The sequence below is a fragment of the Mustela putorius genome, unplaced genomic scaffold (assembly GCF_011764305.1).
Source record: "Mustela putorius furo isolate JIRA1106 unplaced genomic scaffold, ASM1176430v1.1 tig00003853_pilon_pilon_pilon, whole genome shotgun sequence".
NCBI classification, from domain to species: Eukaryota; Metazoa; Chordata; class Mammalia; order Carnivora; family Mustelidae; genus Mustela; species Mustela putorius.
Window position 1 is genome coordinate 4,160,457 of NW_025422005.1, and position 20,716 is coordinate 4,181,172.

At 50.2% G+C, this 20,716-nt stretch overlaps 1 protein-coding gene across 2 annotated transcripts in view; it reads right to left on the bottom strand.

Annotated features, from left to right (window-relative positions):
• DNAJC11 (DnaJ heat shock protein family (Hsp40) member C11) overlaps positions 1-20,716 on the bottom strand; it is a 70,490-nt gene that overhangs the window by 8,124 nt on the left and 41,650 nt on the right. For both annotated transcript variants that reach the window (XM_004768646.3, XM_004768647.3), the window contains exons 5-10: positions 9,417-9,545; positions 8,372-8,494; positions 7,293-7,366; positions 4,308-4,497; positions 3,655-3,740; positions 3,209-3,325 (exon numbers count right to left, since the gene is read on the bottom strand). In XM_004768646.3, coding sequence (XP_004768703.1) covers positions 3,209-3,325; positions 3,655-3,740; positions 4,308-4,497; positions 7,293-7,366; positions 8,372-8,494; positions 9,417-9,545 — 719 coding nt within the window. The remainder of the gene's footprint in view (positions 1-3,208; positions 3,326-3,654; positions 3,741-4,307; positions 4,498-7,292; positions 7,367-8,371; positions 8,495-9,416; positions 9,546-20,716) is intronic.

Genomic DNA, 20,716 nt, shown 5'->3' on the forward strand with positions numbered 1-20,716 from the left:
AGCAGAGAGGCCAATGTGGGGCTCGATCCCAAGACCCTGGGATCATGACCTGAGCCAAAGGCAGAGGCTTTAACCTACTGAGCTACCCTGGGGCCCCTAAAATTGGGTTTAAAGCCTTAAGTGTTTATAATATAAAAGAAGAAGGGTTTTAAATTAATAACCCAAGGCTGGGCTTTAAAAATCTAGAAAAGGCAGCAACGTGAAACCGAAGTAGTAGAAAGAAGAAAAAAGACCAGAAATCAATGAAATAGAAAACAGCTAAATAACAGAGAACATAACAAAGCCAAAGCTGGTTCTTTGAAAGGTCCAGTGCCCCATCCAGACTGGTTAAGAAAAAGGGGGAAAGAACATAAATGACCAGCATGAGTAATGAAGGCAGAGATCATCAACAGACTGCCACAGACAACAGTAAAAGGGTAAGGGCATATTATGAGCAACTTCATGCGAACAATCTGACAGTCGAAATGGGCAAATTCCTTGAAAAACACAAAATAACAAAGCTGACACAAGATGAAAGAGAAAATTGGAGAAGCCCTATATTTATCAAAGAATCCATTATGAGAAATCCTCCTACAGGGGCACTGGGGGACTCAGTCAGTTAAACCTCTGTCTTTGGCTCAGGTCATGATCCCAGGGTCCTGGGATAGAGCCCCACATCGGGCTCCCTCTCAGCAGGGAGCCGGCTTCTCCTTCTTCCTCTGCTTGTGGATGCTCTCTCTTTTTTTCTGCCAAATAAATAAATAAAATCTAAAAACAAAACCAAAAAACCCTCCTATAAAGAAAATTCAGTCTCAACTGATTTCACTGGTGAATTCCACGAAACTTGAAGAATAAACCATTCTTGGGGCGCCTGGGTGGCTCAGTCGGCTGGGCGTCCAACTCTTGATTTCGGCGCAGGTCATGACCTCAGGGTAACAGGATGGAGCCCGTGCTGGGCTCTGTGTGCTCGGTGGGGCGTCTGCTTGAGACTCTCTCCTCCCCCTTTGCTCTTGGCCCTGCCTGTGCACGCACACTCTCAAAAAAGAACAAACCATTTGCACAAAATCCTTTCAGAAAAGGGAGGAAGAAGGAATGCTTCCTAACTCATTTTATCAAGCTGCCGTAACTCATCCCAAAATCTGACAAATACATAATAAAGAGAGAAAATTATAATCTGCATCCCTTACAAACACAGATACAAAAAGCCTTAGTAAGGTATTAATTAGCAAATGAAATCAAGCGCTACATAAAAAGTATTATATGTCACGATCAAGGGGAGTTTTCCTCAGGAATATAAGGTTGGTTTAACATTCAAAAACCACTGTGATTCACCAAATAAGCAGAACGTAAGAGAAAAGTTAGCAAAGTAAGATCACATGTTATTGCTGAACTCCAGGGCCTTCTGGAAACCTTTGGTTTATACAGTGATACAGTCTGGACAGTTCAGCCCGCTGACACGGGAACCTGAGCAGGAGTGAAGATGCTTCTTCCCAGGAGGGAGAGTGGCATTCTTGGGATGAAAATTCAATTCAGATTACCTCCTGCAATATCTTCATATAAGAAGTATTTCACAACAGAATCGGAATCAGAAAACCGTGTCTTGTTAGTTGTCCCAATTTGGGAATCAAAGGGATCAGCATGTGGACCATCTGTTGCTCTCTGTGTCCTTGACTAAATCTCAGGGGTCTTCAGATCACTGAGAGGAGAGAGGCCTGGTGCCGTTCTGGTCCTGGTGACCTGCTCTGGCTCTCATCTCCAAACCACAAAGAGATGTGATCTGCTTCCTTCCGGTCTTTGTAGCTCTTCCTCCCTCCTGCCTCTTACAGAGCTTTGTCAAGTGCCAGGCTGCGTTCTAGGCTCCAGGAGTGCAGTACAGAACACAGTGAGTGGACAGTTAAAAGAGCTTCCGATGAGGGCCGGGGAGGTGAACGAATGATCAGAGGGAGACGCACAGTGGAGAATAAACGGGGGAAATGGAAAGGATTTGCCTGGGCCAAACTGAAGGCTACTGCTCTTGCGGGGTGACAAGGGATGCTTCTGGCAGTCAGGTGACTTCTGAGGGAATCGAAGGAACCAGCCATGCTGGCTTCTGGGGACTGAGGAACAGCAGGCACACAGTGTGGCCACAGGGTGCGCTCGCTGTTGTCTGGGGCAGCGTGGAGGCCGGGCTGGCTGCGTGGAGTGAGGGGGGCAGGAGGGGCCGGTCAGCAGAAGGCAGGTTCTCAAGGTCTCCAGCTTTTGCCTGGGGCTGAGAGTCACCGAGGGCTTAAGCAGAGAGCGACAGACTCGGACTTCTGTTCAGAGGCTCTGCCAGTGTGGAGGGCAGGGTCACAAGGTGGCGGATGAGAATGGTCGGGAGACGACCAGTGCAGTCATTCAGAACGGACAGTGGGAGCAGAGGGGGTGAGGGACGGTCATGTGCGGGAGATGCTTTCTGAGGACAGCTGAGATGGTTCTGAGGTGCATAGACTTTGGTGTATGGAAAAAGAGTGACCAAGACCAACTGCCAGGTTTTGCACAGACCAGCTGGAAGGCCGGGGCTCTCCTGACCTGCACAGGGAGGCTCTGGGGAGAGCAGCTTTGGAAGCATCAGAGTTGCGAGGGGCCAACTGAGAGGCTGGTGGAGATCCAAGCAGCAATGAGTAAGAGGAAGTGGGATACAGGGGCTGGAGGTCTGACAGGCAGGCCTGGCCGGAGCTGTGTGAGCGTTGTCACTGCAGGAAGGCGCTTCAAGCCAGCAGGCCGGGTGGGCCCACCTGGGGAGGGCGTCTACACGGACAAGGACCGGGCCCCACTGCCACGCCGCCATACACAGCAACCAGCCCGTGAGGTAACAGAGACAGCATGGAGAGGCCAGAAGGCCGGAAGGCGCGCCACCGGAGCAGGGGAGCAGGGGAGGAGGGTCTGTGCGGATGGGAACGACTGCTAGGGGGCAGGGGGCAGGGGGTAAACAGGCGCCGCACACGCTGGGTGGGTGAGTGGGGCTGGCCCGGGGTGCCAGGGAAGGGGGATGCAGTCGGCCGGTGGGTGGTCCTGACTGCAGAGCCTCAGACCCTCAGTGAACACTGGGCTTCCGGACCCCTGACACTGGCTTACGCGCTGAAGACAGAAGCAACCGCATCTTTAAGAACAAAACTACAAAGCCAAGTCGGTTTCGTCCTTAACGCTCACCGGGGTGGGCCACAAGCTGCCGGAGAACGCTCGGCCAGAAAGACCCAGTTCCACTTACTTGACTTTGAGAGAAACACCCTGAGGGACTCCGACGCTGACCGCTGCGCCGAGGACGCTGTGCCTGGAGATCTTGCGCTCGGCCCCGTACTCGACCACCGTCCCGAAGAAGCCGGCCCTGCGGGGAGCGCGAGGCCTGAGCACGCGGGGCCCGCAGCTCTCCATCTCACGTGGTCCCCGCAGGCAGCTGTCACCCAGAACACAGGCCGGGGCCCCCTTCCTGCCCTTGCCCCCCACCGCCCCAGGAGTGGATGAGGACTGACACCCCGGTGCCCGGGCAGAGCGAAGTCAGCCCAGCCGCGGTGTGGCCCTTCCATCAGCCCACGACCTCCCACAGGAACGCTCGAGAAACGTCACAGAAATGGCAGGCGTCCTGCGGCCACGGCCCTGCCGTCGGATCCCCCTCCACAAGGTGTACAACGTGGAGAGCCCCTGGCCTGGACTTACTTCAGCGACCCTTTCACGCGGGTCTGGTCATCGTCCTGGAATTTGTGCTGATAGCTGATCAGTGCAAAGGAGTGAGGGATCCCAAGCTGGGGAGACAGGGGGAGAAGGGAAGGCACGGCTAGTGGCCGAGGGGCCGTGTCCCACCGGCTGCTGAGCGCCCATCGCGGCAGACCTCTCGGGCCGGGGCCCCACCCTGGGCGCGGACACTTACTAGGGGCCGATATTTAACACCTGGGGGAATGCACTTTCCTGGCTGCTCACAGAAACAGAACATTCTATGGCCAGGGGCCTATGTTCTGACACAGTAGCTGGTGGTGGGTGCTGGGGAGCAGCTGCCTTTTGAGGTGTGGGGCCCCTCGTGCCCTGTGTCCCTGCCCACCATGGTGGCACCCGAGCACACGACAACGCTCGGGTTACTCACCAGCCCAGACTCTCTCCCACCCTGATTCTGAGGGCTCCTACTAGACGGGAAAGGGCCAGTTGGCTTAGCGTAACAGGAACACAGCTTCCCTGGAAGCCTGAGGACAGTGTCTCAGCAGCCCTGAGCGCTTATGCACGGGACAGCCCGCTGCGGGCCCCACGGCGCTGAGATCCGGGGAGGGTGGCTCGGGTGAGGCACGTCAGGAACACACGAGGGAGCAGCTCCTCCTCACCTGCAGGGCCACAGTGAAGTGGCTGGTCTTGGTGTCCCGGACGATGCTCGTGTTCATGGCCGACTGGATCCCCCACCGCCACTGCAGGTAGCCCACCGTGTTCTTGTCCAGGTTCCGGGCTAGGACGGTGGTGAGGCCGGGCCGGATGCCACGAGACGAAAACTGCAGAGCACAGTTTGTCGTCACAAAGCTGGGGACACACACACACAGAAATGGTCCTGGATGACACCCGGTTCTCGGCTCCTCTTGGCCCCTTCCTCTCTGTCACGCTAAGACCCAGCGCACTCTGCCTTCCGTGAAGCCCCGAGCTGGCGCCCCACAAGGAAAACAGGACACGGAGCCTCTTTCCGCGGGAGGGATGGAGAGAGGGCCTTGCTGCCGTCTTCCTAGTGCCTCTCCCTGCTCATGTTCACGGCCCACCAGCCCATTCCACCTTGAGCTACGACCAAAGAGGCACCCGAATGTCTGTTACCGAAAACCACTAGGTCCAACCCTACTGCAGGTCAGAACCACCTCGGGGGGGTGGGGAACAGGCTGCACACTGGCAGCATGTGGCTGGTCTAAAAAACGCTGATGCTGGGCTCCCGGCCCTGGCGTTCTGAGTACGGGCTTGGAGTGTTCAAAGCTTGCCAGGTGATTCTAATGTGTGGCAAAGCGGAAGGCCCCCTGACCCAGAGACCACCCCAGACCACCCCAGACCAATTATGTCAGAGTTTCGGGCGGGGGGGGGGGGGGGGGGGCGGCGCATCAGTAGCTTCCTCCACGACTGCCCGTGGCCCTGCACTTGAAAGCTCGTACAGCGAACCGCTTGCCCGGAAAGGCATCTGAAGTTTGTTTCCAAGGCAGTCAGCCCCATCTTCTGGTTAAAAAGGGGTATTTCATATCAACGACAAAGGAATTCACACCACTTTACCCAAAGCGTTAAAAGGTGAGCAAACAGCCGAATGTTCACCAGATCGCCAAAGTCTGATTTCCTTCTCTCTTTCCTAAGCTTGGGGGTGCCACTTTTGCCACTAAATAATGACAAACGAGAGAGCGCCGATGGCAGCACTCTTGCAAACTTCAGCAGCTCTCCACGAATTAAGAAATTTGTCTTCCCCACCACGGGGCCCCCAACCCGAATGTTCCCTCATTTCTCTCAAGTCACCCCGGGTGCCAGCTGCGTTTTTCTGCTTCAGCCACGCTGGGGTCAGGGGAGGCAGGCAGGGAGGAGAGAGGCCAAAGTCACCCTAGAATTTCAAGACAGACGGTGGCATTTAAGAGAATCAAAATAGAAGGACTGAGATCCTTCAAGTAGTAACGACTTAGTCTTTTTATCCAGCATGTCACACAGAGACCAATTCGAGAGAGGGAGGGAGAGAGAGAGATTAGCAAGGCAGGCACTTCCCGGGAAGAGAGAAAACACTCTACAGGCTGTCTGCCTTTTCGGGGCTGGTGCTACACCCCACCCAACCTTGTGATCACTAGTCTGGACTTGCAAATGGCCTGGCCCTAGGATCGGGGCACCCCCCAGCACAGACGCCGTATGTCCACCAACTGGCACCCGTTTATACATCTGCATTCTCAAGTCTCAAGAACTTTGGGCATGATGAGGACATTCAATTTCCAAAGGCCGACGACCAGCAAGCCCTAACCTCCCTCCCTGGGCACCACTCAGCACTTTGAGGCTCAGCCAGAATAAAGTGGCCAACAGCTTTCCCTCGGTCAAGTGTCTCCTGAATGTATCTGGCCTTAAGAATGACCTAGGTGCTTGATAAATACAGACTCCCGGGCCTCCCAGAGCACCCGACTCAGCCGGTGTGGGGAGCAGGGCAGGACTCTGTGCTCTCTGGCGGCACCAGGGGAGACAGACTGACGCACACGAGCGCTCGGGCCAGTGCATTAGGACAACATGTGTGTATACTCTTAGCCTAAAGTGGTTAAAAGCGCAAATCCTCGTCGCCTCCCAGACCCACTGACTCCTGAGTCCTGGAGCAGAAGCCTGCGAAGCTGTGTTCGCACCCACGCATGCACGATCCCCCACAACGGGACTGAGAGCGCCTGTCGCTGCTGCTTTCAGCCTGTGCGTACACAAGCTTGGTCTCTACCTGTCCCAGAGGCCACACCCGTTCTCTCATGACCTTCCATACCCTGTGTCCCACCACCTGGGAACTCGCCTTTCCTACTGGACTGGAGCAGGGACTGGTCTTGGCCAGCGGGACCGGGCAGGTGTGCAGATACACATCCGAGTGGAAGTGAAAAGCTTTCTTTCCCAGCATATACTTCCTCCCAGGACTCCTTTACTTTCTCCCCCAGGGGAAGAATTTTATTTTACCTTCCACCCAGTTCCTTTAGCGGCGCGCACAAGGTAACCAACAGGGGTTACCAACAGGGGAACGAAGGACACCTCTGGGGTTCTAGGAGGGCAGCGAGTTACAGGTCCAGGAGTGGGATGTTACTGCAACAGCAAAGATGAAGGGGACTTGGGCGGCGGGGGGGGGGGGGGGGGGGGGGGCGGCCTTGACTCTCCAGCGTCTGCCCATCTCGCCGATGACCAGGCAGTCTCACCAGTGCCCCACTGTTTAATACACACCCTTTCCAGTACTTGAAACACATTCTCAGGGACAAGGAAATGATCCACAAGTTCGTCAGTATTTCAGGCCACTGGCCAGCTTCCCCATGAAGGTGCTTTCTCTCCACTCTCCTGGTGCTCACAGCCCTGGGTGAACAGGTGGGGCCTCATTCCCATAAAGGAGGAGACTGTGGGCCACAGAGCAGTAGCTGGGCCCGGGGCAGACAGGCAGCAGATGACCCCTCCCTGCGCCCACCAGTCCAGCGTCTGTGCCACGGGAACCCTGCCTTGGTTCTCTGCCAGCGCCGCAGGTTTGCCCCTGACGACCTTGTAGGAGAGAAGAAGTAACTCCAGATGACTTTGACCAAAAAAATACACAGGTTCTAGTCTGCTAAATCCACAAAGACCATCAAAGAGGATTTCTCTGTATTTACCATCTTGGGGTGAGATTACGGAACAGCTTCAGACCAAATAAAGGTCCCTGCAGATCCCCGGCTCCAAATTCTAACTATTCAAAAGAGAAAGAGAGAGTTAGCAGTGTTTACTCTCACAGCAGCAACCCAGGTCTCGGTGAGGCACCTCTGGTTATAATTCCTTCTTTTAATTTAATGCCACTGGCCCTTGCCAAGTAGGGGTTGGAAGATTTTAGAGCCCAACGTGGGGCTTTATCTCACGACTCTGAGATCAAGACCCGAGGTAAGACCAAGAGTTGGATGCTTAACTGACTGAGCCACCAGGGCCCCTGGAAGATTCCCAAGACCTCATCCGGACCATCACCAAATGGAGGGCTGTTGCCACAGATACAAAGGAGGCAGGTTTCGGAAAACACTGCTGGCCTCCGATGGTCTCCCTCGCTCAAGTCAGAAGGGGAGACTGGCTTCCATGACCGGCCACGTGCAGAGCCGCCTGCCGTGGTCTGGAGAGGGGGCCCCTGCCTTGTGTTCTTGCTCTGCTTCATGGCCCGTGGCTCTCACAGGTAACTGGAGATGGTCCTCAGGGGTCTGGGGCTCAGCCCGGGAAGTCCAGCCAGTGCTGGCTGCCTCGTTTACTAGTCTGGGTGACTTTCAAGGCACCTCTTCAATGTTAATTTGACGCAGGTCCATTTGCTCAGCAGAGCTGGCTGCGAGACAGCCGCCCATCAGTGGCCGGGAGCACTGACGCGGCACCTGCCTTCCGAACCGGGCAGGACAAGGGAAGAAGCTACAGGTCTCTGCTGAAGGGGAACAGAGACGTGGAGTTTCTCGCGGCTGTGTTTCTGTGCGTCGGCGTCTCAAGGGCAGTCTTGCTGCTCCGTCCCGCCTCTGGGCTGTCCAGCAGACGGGGGATTCTGGCTCCAGTAGGAGACGCGTTTTTCTCTTGGGGACAGTCACCTGATGCAAGTTTGGCATCTGGAATCCTGTTGTACAATGACGGGGCCAATCTAGGTCTTTCTGAGGGCTGGCTTTTAGAATGTAAAGGTTCAGAAATCAGGCTCTGCAGTGGTTAGCACGACCCTACCCGTCGACACTCTTACCTCTCCCCATCCCTTTGCGGAAGTGACTCGTCTAAGCGCGAAGTTTATGGAACCCCCTCCGTTCCCATTCTGGGTTGAGAGGCTTCCAGAAAGGATGGCTGTGTCTGTAGCTGTCAAGGGTGCCTAGGAAATGATATTGGCTGGTGAGGAATGAGTCAAAGCATGAGAAAGCACAAGGATAGCAGTGTAAGGAGTACACTTCAAGTGCATGGCCAAAGGTGCAGGTGACCACAGCTCCAGGGTCTAGGGACGCACAAGGACCTCAACTGGCTCACTTCTCTCCCACTTTGCTATCTGAACTGCATGTGGCCACCAAGATAATGTTTTTCAAAAGCTTTCCTGGGAAAATTTCAAAATTTCCAGGGGAAAGACCGGGCTGAATGCTGGTTCTTAGGATCAGATGGCACAGTGGCTTCATCGTGTGCCTTTCCTCCCACAGTGGCATGTCTGGGACTCTACAGTCCTTGCTCACCACCAGCACCGAGGAAGGGATTGAATCCGTGGCCCTAGTAGCCAACCCTGGAAGCTCTGCCAGACAGGCAAGTTTCCCAGTTTGGACTTCATCTTCTGGGTTGATGCACTTGAGAATAAACAGAGTTGAGGAGGTAGAGACCTCCTGTGAGCCTCAGCAGACCCCCTGCCAGTGTGCAGAAAGATGACATTTTAGTGACCCTGGGTTCAGCTGAATGTTGTATTTTCTGCACACAACAGAGCGTGCCTTAAAATGGAGACTGGTTCTTTGAATCACCCATGGAGGTCTGCTTTCTCACCCCAAATCTTCCTGACCTTGGTCTCTACTTCTCCCAGACCACTTGCACTTCTGCTGGGGGAGCCCAGCGACCTTGGAAGCTAAGTGCCCCCTGGCACTCATGTTGCTAACGCATCAGCAAAGCAGTAACAAGGTTGTGCCTGGAACTACTTTTTTTTTAAGTGGCTAATTGCATCCTTTCATAAATAAAGATGAGAAAAACCGCATCTGCCCGGAGCACCGTGCCTCGTTAACCTGAGCCTCGCTGCACTCGGTGGGGGGGAGTCTGGGCTTTACCTCAATGGACTGGGATATGTGCATCTTGTTAATTTCGATCTGCGGAAAGCCACTCCCGGACACATCTTCGTACTCCTCCTCATAGCGATCAAAAAGGTCAGTGGCATCGATGCCAACACTGATGGTCCCCTGGGGCAGAAAAACAAGCAGTCAGCAGCAGGGGTGGTATTTGTGGAATGAAAGACAATCTATACTCCAGCAGCCGGCAGCACACTGGGTGTGGGTGGGACTCCACCACGCAGCCCACAGAGCATGAATGTCACAGTTCACGCCAAACAGCAACAGAGCTTCACCGACCGCTGGGGTCAGGAAACCAGTCATGCTGGGAGGCAAATGAGAAGACAAGAATTTGGGGGAAGAAAAAGACCCATACAGTATGAATTTTAGGGCCCAAATAGATCACCTCCAGATTTAAGCTGTGAATGCAGAAACCACCTAGATAGGAGTCACATGAATGTTTTAATTTTAATGTTTGATTCTGAACACCTTTACATTATAAAACTACCTTAAAACCCTTCTTTTAAAAAATATTTTATTTATTTATTTGAGAGCGCAAGAAAGAGCATGAGCAGGGATCCTAATGTGGGACTTGATCCCAGGACCCTGGAATCATGACCTAAGCCAAAGGCAGACATCTAACTGACTGAGCCACCCAGGTGCCCTTAAAACTCTTTAAAACATAAAGTAACTTCAAAGATCAAGAAGTGCTTGCCACTCGCTTGTGCTCTCTGTCAAATAAATAAACAAAATCTTAAAAAAAAAAAGTGCAAACAAAATCAATTATGAATGGAGATTGAAAAATTGTTTCACCTTCTAAAATTAATTTGAGAATTAAGCTATGAGAAATGGGACACCATATTCTCTCAAGAAACGTGAAGCTAAAATCTGCTGACTGATATAAAATGCTCCATCCTCAGAAAATCAATGTTTATTATTTTTTTTATCATCATAAGATTTCTCAAATGGGCATATATCTTAATCCCACATATAAAAATCTGACCACACACACATTTTTTATTCGGTTCCCTGCAGCCCATTTTAAAAAACTGTACTGAGGCTGAATTTATAAATAATGACAGAAAACGCACTGCCTGAGGTGCCCATTTCGGTGAGTTCTGATAGACATGCAGACTCGCGAAACCAACCTCCACAATCACGACACAGAACATTTCTATTGCCCCAAAAGCAGCGTGGGCGCATGTGTTCTTCTGCCCAAGAAGGGGACACGTGAACAAAGATGTGAGCGGGGACTAGGGAGGAGGCCACGGGGCCGGAGCAGAGGGGCACATGGCAGACAGGAAGGCTCTGGTGATTGTGTGCGGGTGATCTGTGGACGCTATGGTGCGGGGCGGGGGGCGGGGGGCTATCTAGCAGATGACCAGTTGAACCCTGCTGTTTCAGTGGGATTAGCAATTAGTCTAGGTTTTCATTTTTATTTTCATTATTTATTTAGTTTTAAGAAAAGATTTTATTTATTTATTTGACAGAGAGAGAGAGACAGATCACAAGTAGGCAGAGAGAGGCAGAGAGGGAGGAAGGGAAGCAGGCTCCCCGCCGAGCAGAGAGCCCGATGTGGGGCTCGATCCCAGGACCCTGAGATCATGACCTAAGCCGAAGGCAGAGGTTTAACCCACTGAGCCACCCTGGCGCCCCTAGGTTTTCATTTTTAAACTGAATATTAGCATCATCACCAGTTGCCTTAAGCTAAGAAGCCAGACAGGTTTGGTGCTCAGGCATGCCTTGGTATCCTTAGCCTCTGACACTGTCTCATCTAGTGGTATGTCAGGGGCCACTGCCTCTCTCCACCTCAGCCCAGCCCCGACATTTGCTGGTGTGGTGGCGCAGCCAGTTGCCTTCTCCTAGTCTCCGCTGGTATGAGAAGCAGGAGATGCCGTTGCCCGGCTGGTACGGCAGGCAAGTGGCCTGTGCCTCAGCCTGGGACATATGTGAAGCTGTGGGCAGCCGAGTGCGGGAACCTGCAGATGCGTTATGAACAGGGTGGGAAAGAGAGACGGGCCGGTCCTCAGCAGAAGGCAGCAGACGGCAGTCTGAATATTCCTGCCGCAGTGGTTTTCCTCTACTGAAGGTCATCACCTGGAGGTGACACTTTCTGTGAAGGGCCACAGGAACTATTTTAGGTGTGGGTCCTACCGTCTCTGTCGCAACTCAACTCTGCTGTTGGAAGGGAAAGCAGCCCAACTACCCAGCAAGGGACTGACCCTGGCTGTCTGGCAAAACTGTTTATTCATCCTGAAATCTGAATTTCATAGAATTTTCTTGTCTCAAACAAACAGACAGACAGACAGACAGACAAAAACCCCTCTAACGTGGAGCCCAATGTGGGGCTTGAACTCATGACCCTGAGATCAAGACCTGAGCTGAAATCCAGAGTCGGATGCTTAACCCACTGAGCTACCCAGCTGTCCCCTTTTGATTTTTTTCAACTGTTAAAAAAAAAAAAAAGTAAAAACAATTCTTAACTTGTCACATAAAAACTGGCAGTGGGCTAAATGTGCAACTCCTGATGTAAATCTGTAGGACGTTTGTGTTTTTGGGTAATATTTTCTTTTCTGATAAATTCTTCCGGGAGCAACACAATTAAACACAGTTTATGTCTAACAACAACGAAATAAGCACTCAATTTCCATTTTCTCAGAGAACTGATGAATTTGTAACTCGTCGGAAACGGTTTTCAGTATCGATCATCCATCCACAGCGCTAATTCAGACCATACGAAAATCAAGTCTTACACAGGCTAAACAAACTCCAGGGCCTTGGTCAGTAGTCCGCTGCTCTTCATTAAAGACCACGCCCCAAAGCGAGCCGGAGCAGCAGGGGCTGTCCAGGTAACTGTGGACCGGACAGCAGTTCCGCTCTGTTAATTTCACTCATTTGTCCATTCTAAGGTTTGTACTGCACAGAGCAAAGATAAGGCAATAGCTATTTATGTGTTTGTTCTATTAGCAAGAGAACCTCACAGCTGTTAATGATGCCAATTTTATGTCAGTGTTACCTGATGCTTCAAACAGAAAATCAGCGAATCTTAATACTGGTTTGATCTGAATTATAAACATGCAATACTGGGCGCCTGGGTGGTTCAGTGGGTTAAGCCTCTGTCTTCAGCTCAGGTCATGGTCTCAGGGTCCTGGGATCGAGCCCTGCAACTGGCTCTCTTCTCAGCAGGGAGCCTGCCCCCCCACCTTCCTCTCTGCCTACTTGTGATCTCTCTCTGTCAAATAAATAAAATCTTTAAACAGACAAACAAACAAAACCAAAAAAACAAAAACAAAAACAAAAAAACAACAAACCATGCAATCCTGTGATTTATAAGAAATGTATGTCCGGTCATTCAGGTGACCAAATATGTACTTCTTATTTGTATTTGGTCTTCATCTGTAGGGATCCTGGCTCACAGCTCCTACGACCCCAGACATTTCTGTCGGTAAGGATGATAAATGCGTCTTCTGTTACGTTAATGAAGGTGGCTTTTAGTCTCCCTCCAAGGCCAGGGGCTGGTTGCCAGGAGGACCAACTAAGTGACTGGAGGGCTGGAACCTTCAAGTTCTACCCCCAGCCTCCAGGGAGGGAAGAGGAATCAAGAGGTTGAAACCAGTCAGTCTGACTATGCAATGAAGTCTCCGTGAAAATCCAAAAGGACTGGGTCCTGCAAGCTTCATGATTGGCGGGGACAGTGCAGGTGCAGGGAGAGTAGGGTGTCTGAGAGGGTGTGTAAACCCATTACCTTTTCCCAGCCTTCGCTCTGCGTATTCCCACCGGCTGCTGATTTGTGCCCCTCTAGTGAACTGAAGGAATCGGAGAAGGAGGGTGTTGGCCTCTACAACCCTGGGTCAGAAGCCTTGGGCCTGTGATGGGCATTGGAGGTGGGGGGGGGGGGTCGCAGCAGTGTTGTAGGATTGAACCTTCCATCTGTGGAATCTGATGCAGTCCCAGACAGCATCAGAGATGAACGGACTTTTTTTTTTTTTTTTTTTTAAAGCAGGCTCCACAACCCATGTGGAGCCCAACGTGGGGCTCGAAGTCTAGACCCTGAGATCAAGGCCTCAGCTGACTCAGCCACCCAGGCGCCCCTGGACCCGAGTTGGATTCCTGCTGGTTGCAGCTGCCCCCATCCACGCTGGAACTGGGTGGGAACCTCAGAAGAAAGTGTTACTGTAAAGTCAAAAAGTCCTAGTGTGAATGTAAGCTTCTGTTTTTGTGGTGATACTCAAATGCCAATTCTGGTAAAGTACAGCGTGATGGTAAAAGTGTCTTATTAAAGCAAGAAACCTACGGAGGAAAAACAGCCTCAGCATTAGTTACGTGCACATGGATGCACGACTGTCAAAACCAGCTGCGATTATCCACCTGGGAAAATTAAGCTCAAGCTGTCAAAATGTACAAATATTTTTGTGTCTTCAGAGTAACAATAATTTTCTGTGAAGCGGATTCATTATTTATTTATTTTTTTTAAAAAGTAGGCTCCATACTGGGTATAGTGCCCAGTGTGGGGTTTGAACTCATGACCCTGAGATCAACCCTGAGCTGAGATCAAGAGTCAGACGCTTAACCCACTAAGCCACCCAGACACCCCAAAGCTGATTCTGAAAACAAAAAAATTTACAGCATGTCCGTATTACAAATTGAGTATTAGGAACATCTGGGCTCTGTGTCTACCACCCAGAAGAGAGTTAAAAGGAGTTAAATAACTCCTTTTTAAAATGGCACAATAAACCCCCTAGCTTTTGAAATATTTAAGAAATTGCAATCACCAAAAATAAAGCATGTCACTCTGAAATTGAGCTCTTGAGGAAGGACGAACTGAACAAATAAAATAAGAGCTCCAACAGTTTATTTCAAAATTCCCTACGAGCAATCTGGAGTATCTTGATTTTTGCTAAGAATTTTTTTGGTGGAACTGTCATCTTTAGTTAAATGTATAGTCTCTCTTGGAATGGAATGAAACTGAAAAGGCCTGCCTGTGGTTTTGTGGCTGGGCCGGTAATCTGATGAAGCAGGCGAAAGATCATAAGGAAAAGACAATTTATTGAAAAAAGAGTGTCAAAAATATTCTAAATGGAGGCAAAAAGATAATACCCTATGAAAATACTTGAGCCAAAGTATATGTTCCGCAAACTTGAAATTTATAATTGAGAAAATACTCTCAATTAAGAATACTATGGTGAAGCCAGACAGAGGGTCATGGGTAAGGGAGGGAAAAATGAAACAAGACGAAACCAGAGAGGGAAGCAAACCGTAAGAAACTCTTAATCTCTGCGGATTAAAAACTGAGGGTTGCTGGAGGGGAGGGATGAGGGAGATGGGGTGGCTGGGTGGTAGACACTGGGGAACGTATGTGCTATGGTGAGAAAAATAATAAGTTAAAAAAAAGAATACTATAGTATACAGAGAAGAATCAAATATACTAAAGATTTCAAATTTACGGGGCACCTGGGTGGCTCAGTGGGTTAAAGCCTCTGCCTTCGGCTCAGGTCATGATCCCGGCATTCTGGGATCGAGCCCCGCATCGGGCTCTCTGCTCTGTGGAGAGCCTGCTTCCTCCTCTCTCTGCCTGCCTCCCTGCCTGCTTGTGATGTCTTTCTCTGTCAAATAAATAAATTAAAAAAAAAAAAAAAAAAGATTTCAAATTTACTAGGGGCGCCTGGGTGGCTCAGTCTCTTTCGCAGCTGCCTTCGGCTCAGGTCATGATCCCAGGGTCTGGGGATTGAGCCCCGCATCAGGCTCCCTGCTAAGTGGGGAGTCTGCTTCTCCCTCTCCTGCTTCCCCTGCTTGTATTACCTCTCCCACTTTCTCTGTCAAATAAATAAATCTTAAAAAAAAAAAAATTCAAATTTACTAAATACAAATGTATTTAGATGGTAGGTAACGGGGGCACCTGGGTGGCTCAGTCTGTTGAGCGTCTGCCTTTGGCTGGAGTCGTGGTCCTAGGGCCCGGGGACTGAGTCTACACTGGGCTCCCTGCGTGGCGGAGAACCTGCTTCTCCCTCTGCCCCTCCCCCTGCTCGTTCTTGTGCTCTCTCTCTCTCAAATAAATAAAATCTTAAAAACAAACAAACAAGCAAAAAGATGGTAGGCAATGTTACGGAAGACAGACCACCACACGGAAGGCACCTTCTCTGGGAAACGATCAGTGCCACAAGGCAGGAGTGAGGGTCCAGAGAAGGCCCCCCGCGAGCCCCGCTTGCTGGCGTCTGACCCTTGCAGAGCCCTCTCCTTGATTCTGCCCAGCCCCAGAGACTCGCTCCTGTCCGACAGAGTGCAGCGGTGTGACTGGTGTGGCCTTTGGAGCGAGGTCACGGGACACCTTGCAGTTTTCTTCTAGGTCTCTCTGAGGGCGCTTTCTTTCTTTTTTTTAAAAAAGATTTTATTTATTTATTTGATAGAGAGATCACAAGTAGACAGAGAGGCAGGCTCCCCATTGAGCAGCGAGCCCACACGGGGCTCGATCCCAGGATGCCGGGATCATGACCTGAGCTGAAGGCAGAGGCTTTAGCCCACTGAGCCACCCAGGCACCCCTGGAGGTGTTTTCTGGGGAAGCTAGCTAACAGAACACTCCACCGTCCCCGAAACTGCTATGTTCTGAGGGAAGACCAAGCCAGCCAGGGCGGGGAGAGCCACGTGGGAGGCCCAGGAGCGCAGGCGCCATCTTCAACACGACCCCGCCGCCACTGGACTACACCCACATGAGGAGACCCCAGCAGAACCGTCCAGCTGATTCCGGTCAACCCACAGGACCCTGAGAGAAAATCAAATTGTTTATGCCACTGAGTTCTGGTGTGGTTGGTTATGCATAACCAGAACACAGAATATCAGAATATCAGAGACAAATGTAACTGATAAGCTGATTAAAAGAATTCTCCTTCCTACCCGCTTCTCTCCTTCTCTCCTTCTTCCCTCTGTCTTCGGCTCTACACCCAACGTGGGGCTTGAACTCACAACCCTGAGATCAGGAGTTGTGTACTCTACCAACTGAGCCAGCCAGGTGCCACTGCTGCTTCTTCTTTTTTTTTTTTTAAAGATTTTATTTATTTGACAGAGAGAAATCACAAGTAGAGGGAGAAGCAGGCAGAGAGAGAGAGGGAGGAAGCAGGCTTCCTGCTGAGCAGAGAGCCCGATGTGGGGCTCGATCCCAGGACCCTGAGATCATGTCCTGAGCCGAAGGCAGCGGCTTAACCCACTGAGCCACCCAGGCGCCCCTGCTTCTTCTTTTAATGTTCATATAATCAACATAATTTTTATTTTTTATCTTATTATTTATTTATTTATTTATTTATTTATTTTTAAAGATTTTATTTATTTATTTGACAGAGAGAAATCACAAGTAGATGGAGAGGCAGGCAGAGAGAGAGGGAAGCAGGCCCTCTGCTGAGCAGAGAGCCCGACGCGGGACTCGATCCCAGGACTCTGAGATCATGACCTGAGCCGAAGGCAGCGGCTTAACCCACTGAGCCACCCAGGCGCCCCGTTTTATTTTATTTTTTAAAAGATTTTTATTTATCTATTTGACAGACAGAGATCACAAGTAGGCAGAGAGGCAGGCAGAGAGAGAGGAGGGGAAACAGGTTCCTCGCTGAGCAGAGAGCCTGACACGGGGCTCGATCCCAAGACCCTGGGATCATGACCTGAGCCGAAGGCAGAGGCTTTAACCCACTGAGCCACCCAGGCGCCCGTAAAGTTTGCTTTAATATACATAGGTACATTTTTTAAAGGAAATATTTCTGAAGTAGTTTTTTTTTTTTTTTTTAAAGATTTTATTTATTATTTATTTGACAGAGAGAGAAATCACAAATAGGCGGAGAGAGAGAGAGAAGCAGGCTCCCGCTGAGCAAAGAGCCCGATGCGGGGCTCGATCCCAGGACACTGAGATCATGACCTGAGCCGAAGGCAGCGGCTTAATCCACTGAGCCACCCAGGCGCCCCTGAAGTAGTTTTTGAATAAACCATTTTGTAGGTTCTCCAATATAATAAAACCAGTGCTGGTCAATAAACATTTTTAGAGTTTAAAAATCATTCACTTATTTATTTATTTTTAAAAAAGATTTTATTTATTATTTACTGGACAGACAGAGATCCTAAGTAGGCAGAGGCAGGCAGAGAGAGAGGAAGTGAAGCAGGCTCTCTGCTGAGCAGAGAGCCCGATGCGGGGCTCGATCCCAGGACCCCGGGATCATGAACTGAGCCGAAGGCAGAGGCTTTAACACACTCAGCCACCCAGGCGCCCCTAAAAATTATTTGTTTTTTAAAAAAGATTTTATTTACTTATTTGAGAGAGACAGAGAGAGTGAGAAAGCGTGCGCGCGCACACGAGCAGAGGGAGCAGCAGGGTCCCTGCCAGGCAGAAAGCACGATTTGGGGCTCAATCCCAGGACCCTGGGATCATGACCTGAGCCAAAGGCAGATGCTTAACTGACTGAGCCACCCAGGTGCCTTGGTCAATGAACATTTCAAAAACTAGAAAGTTTTAATTACTTTAAGCACCCCTTCACACTCTCAAAAATGTCCTGGTCTGGATGATGCACGACGGTCGCCGCATCATGGGCCACGGGGAGAGTGCTGCTGACAAAGAGCGACGCCAGCCTCCGAGCTCTGCAGGCAGGTGACCGGGGCTGACCCGAGTTTCCGCAGGCTCAGTCTGGCTGCCGAGCTGGGGGACGGAGAGGGGAAGCAGGGAGGCAGGAGAGCAGGCCGGAGAGGTTATTCCGTAATCCGCACGGTGCTGCTGGCGGGAACGGCAGAAACCCACTGTCCTAGGTATGCGAGTCTCGTAACTGTCTCATTCAGCGCGTCAGTCCTGATGGTTTACGGCTGGTTCTCTACGGACAGGCAATCTCACCTTCCACCGAATATCACAGCCCTTTCAACATTTACATCTCGTTTATCATTTGCCAAACTGCATTGGCTTAAAACTTCCAGAATAATGCTCAATATGGTTTTATTTCCTTTCCCAAAGAAAACTTTTAAAATGATAGATATTTGTGTTAACTCTGCACTGACAATCAAATGACTCACCAGCGCCCAAAACAGCCTTTAAAAGTAAAAAAAAATATTGCTCACGTCATCACTTTTTCAACCATCTTGTTGTTTCTTTAAACAAGGCCAAAATAACCAAATACTTCAACCAGTCAGTGGCTTTGGAGACTCAACAGCCTCTGGTGCTGATCCAAGTCTATGGAAAAGGACTAACCCAGAAAGGTCACGAGAGCCACCACAAAGAATGTTAGGCTCCAGTGCCAGCCAAGGCTCATGAAACAGACTGTCCCAGAGATGAATGATCGCGTCACTGTGAGCTCACAAGGACATGGCTTTTAATATTTTAAGGAGATGTTTGGATGCCTGCCTTCTGCTGTTCTTCCGGCTCAAGGAATAACCTTTTGAAAACGGACTGGCCCCAGCACCAGAACTGGACAGCTTTCTTCTCTACGAGCTAACCAGGCGTTTGGCACAACTTACAACTCACTTTCAGAAACTTTCAAGGCAAAATGCTTTTATACGAGAAGTCCTAACTTTGAGGAAGGAAAGTCAGATCCGAATTTTGACAGAAAATAAAAAAAGATAAGGAAAAAGGAGAAACAGATCTAAGGCTGGACAGACCGATGAGTCAAGAGCTCTCCCAACAACGGCTAACTGAACGCAGCCAGGCTTGTGTTCTTTTACTACTAAATTCCCTTTTTCAAATAAAAAAGTTTACAGAGGAAAATACCTGCATATGTCCCCTTATTTTTTAGTAGAGTGGGGTCATCAAACTTTTGCAGTCCAGGACCAGACAGCACTTGAGGCTCTGTGGGCAACTACAGTTGAAACTGCTCAAGCCTGTGCTGTTACGGGAAGCACAAACAAGCCACAGGTAATACTTAAATGAGTGTTGCTGTGTTCTAGTAAAACTTTATTTAAGACCACTGAAATCTCAGTTTCATATCATTTTTGTGTGTCATGAATTATCGTTCTGATTTTTTGAAAGATTTTATTAATTTATTTTTAAAGATTTTATTAATTTATTTGACAGAGATCACAAGTAGGCAAAGAGACAGGCAGGGAGTGGAGGGGAAACAGGCTCCCCACAGAGCAGAGCAGAGATCCCAATGCGGGACTCGATCCCAGAATGCCAGGCAGAGGTCTTAACCCACTCAGCCATCCAGGCGCCTTTTTAAAAGATTTTATTTATTTATTTGAGAGAGAGAGATCACAAGTAAGCAGAGAAGCAGGCTCCCCGCTGAGCAGAGAGCCTGATGCGGGGCTCGATCCCAGGACCCTGAGAACATGACCTGAACTAAAGGCAGAGGCTTAACCCACTGAGCCACCCAGGCACCCTTATCCTTTCTGATTTCTTAAAAACCATTTAAGATGTAATAAAAGTGGTTCTTAGCTCAGAGGCTGGAGAAAACCAGCCAGCAGGCTGCAGGTGGCGGACCCTCATCCCACGGTACTTAACTCTGCAATTAGCACAACGATGAGGACAGTACGAGGCTCTTCACACACCGTCAGGACGCACTGAAAACCTGTCAGTGGGACACACAACAGCCACAGATTGCCAGCTGAGACATTTGTGACCGTGTAGGAGCCAGAGGATTCAATCTCTTGTACAGGCCAGTTTTCTGCCTTCCCCCTGCCAAAGTACCTCGTACCTCGACTCCGGGGCACACAACCCAGAAACCCAAAGTTTCAAACTGTCTTCAAGCACTGAGGTAAGTAATAACAATGTAGCACGACTTGTCAAGTGAGTATGATTTAATCAGTGTCTCAGGTTTTGAGGTCTTCGGTAAAAATCACAGATTTAAGGAGCTGAACACTAGCGGCAGTAACTGGAGAGATCCCCTTTGAAGCACCTGGTCCAACCTCTAAACTACAAGCCCACCGGGTCACCATCTTCCTGGCGTCCAACAAACTACTCGTAAGTCAACTCTTTTTTCTTTAACCGTTACATAAAAATAGCACCACTGGCAGACTCCTCTGACAGTTCCCATCCAGCCACCATCTGAATTCCCTCCCGAGCTTGTTCAAATACACATTCCCAGGTAGTAGCCCGAGACTCCCCTTCAGTTGCCCTGAGAATCTGTACTTTTTTTTAAAATCTTGTGTGTTGTGTTTTTTTTTTTTTTAAAGATTTTATTTATTTATTTGACAGAGAGAGATCACAAGTAGATGGAGAGGCAGGCAGAGAGAGAGAGAGGCGGGGGGGGGGAGGGAAGCAGGCTCCCTGCTGAGCAGAGAGCCCAATGTGGGACTCGATCCCAGGACCCTGAGACCATGACCTGAGCCGAAAGCAGAGGCTTTAACCCACTGA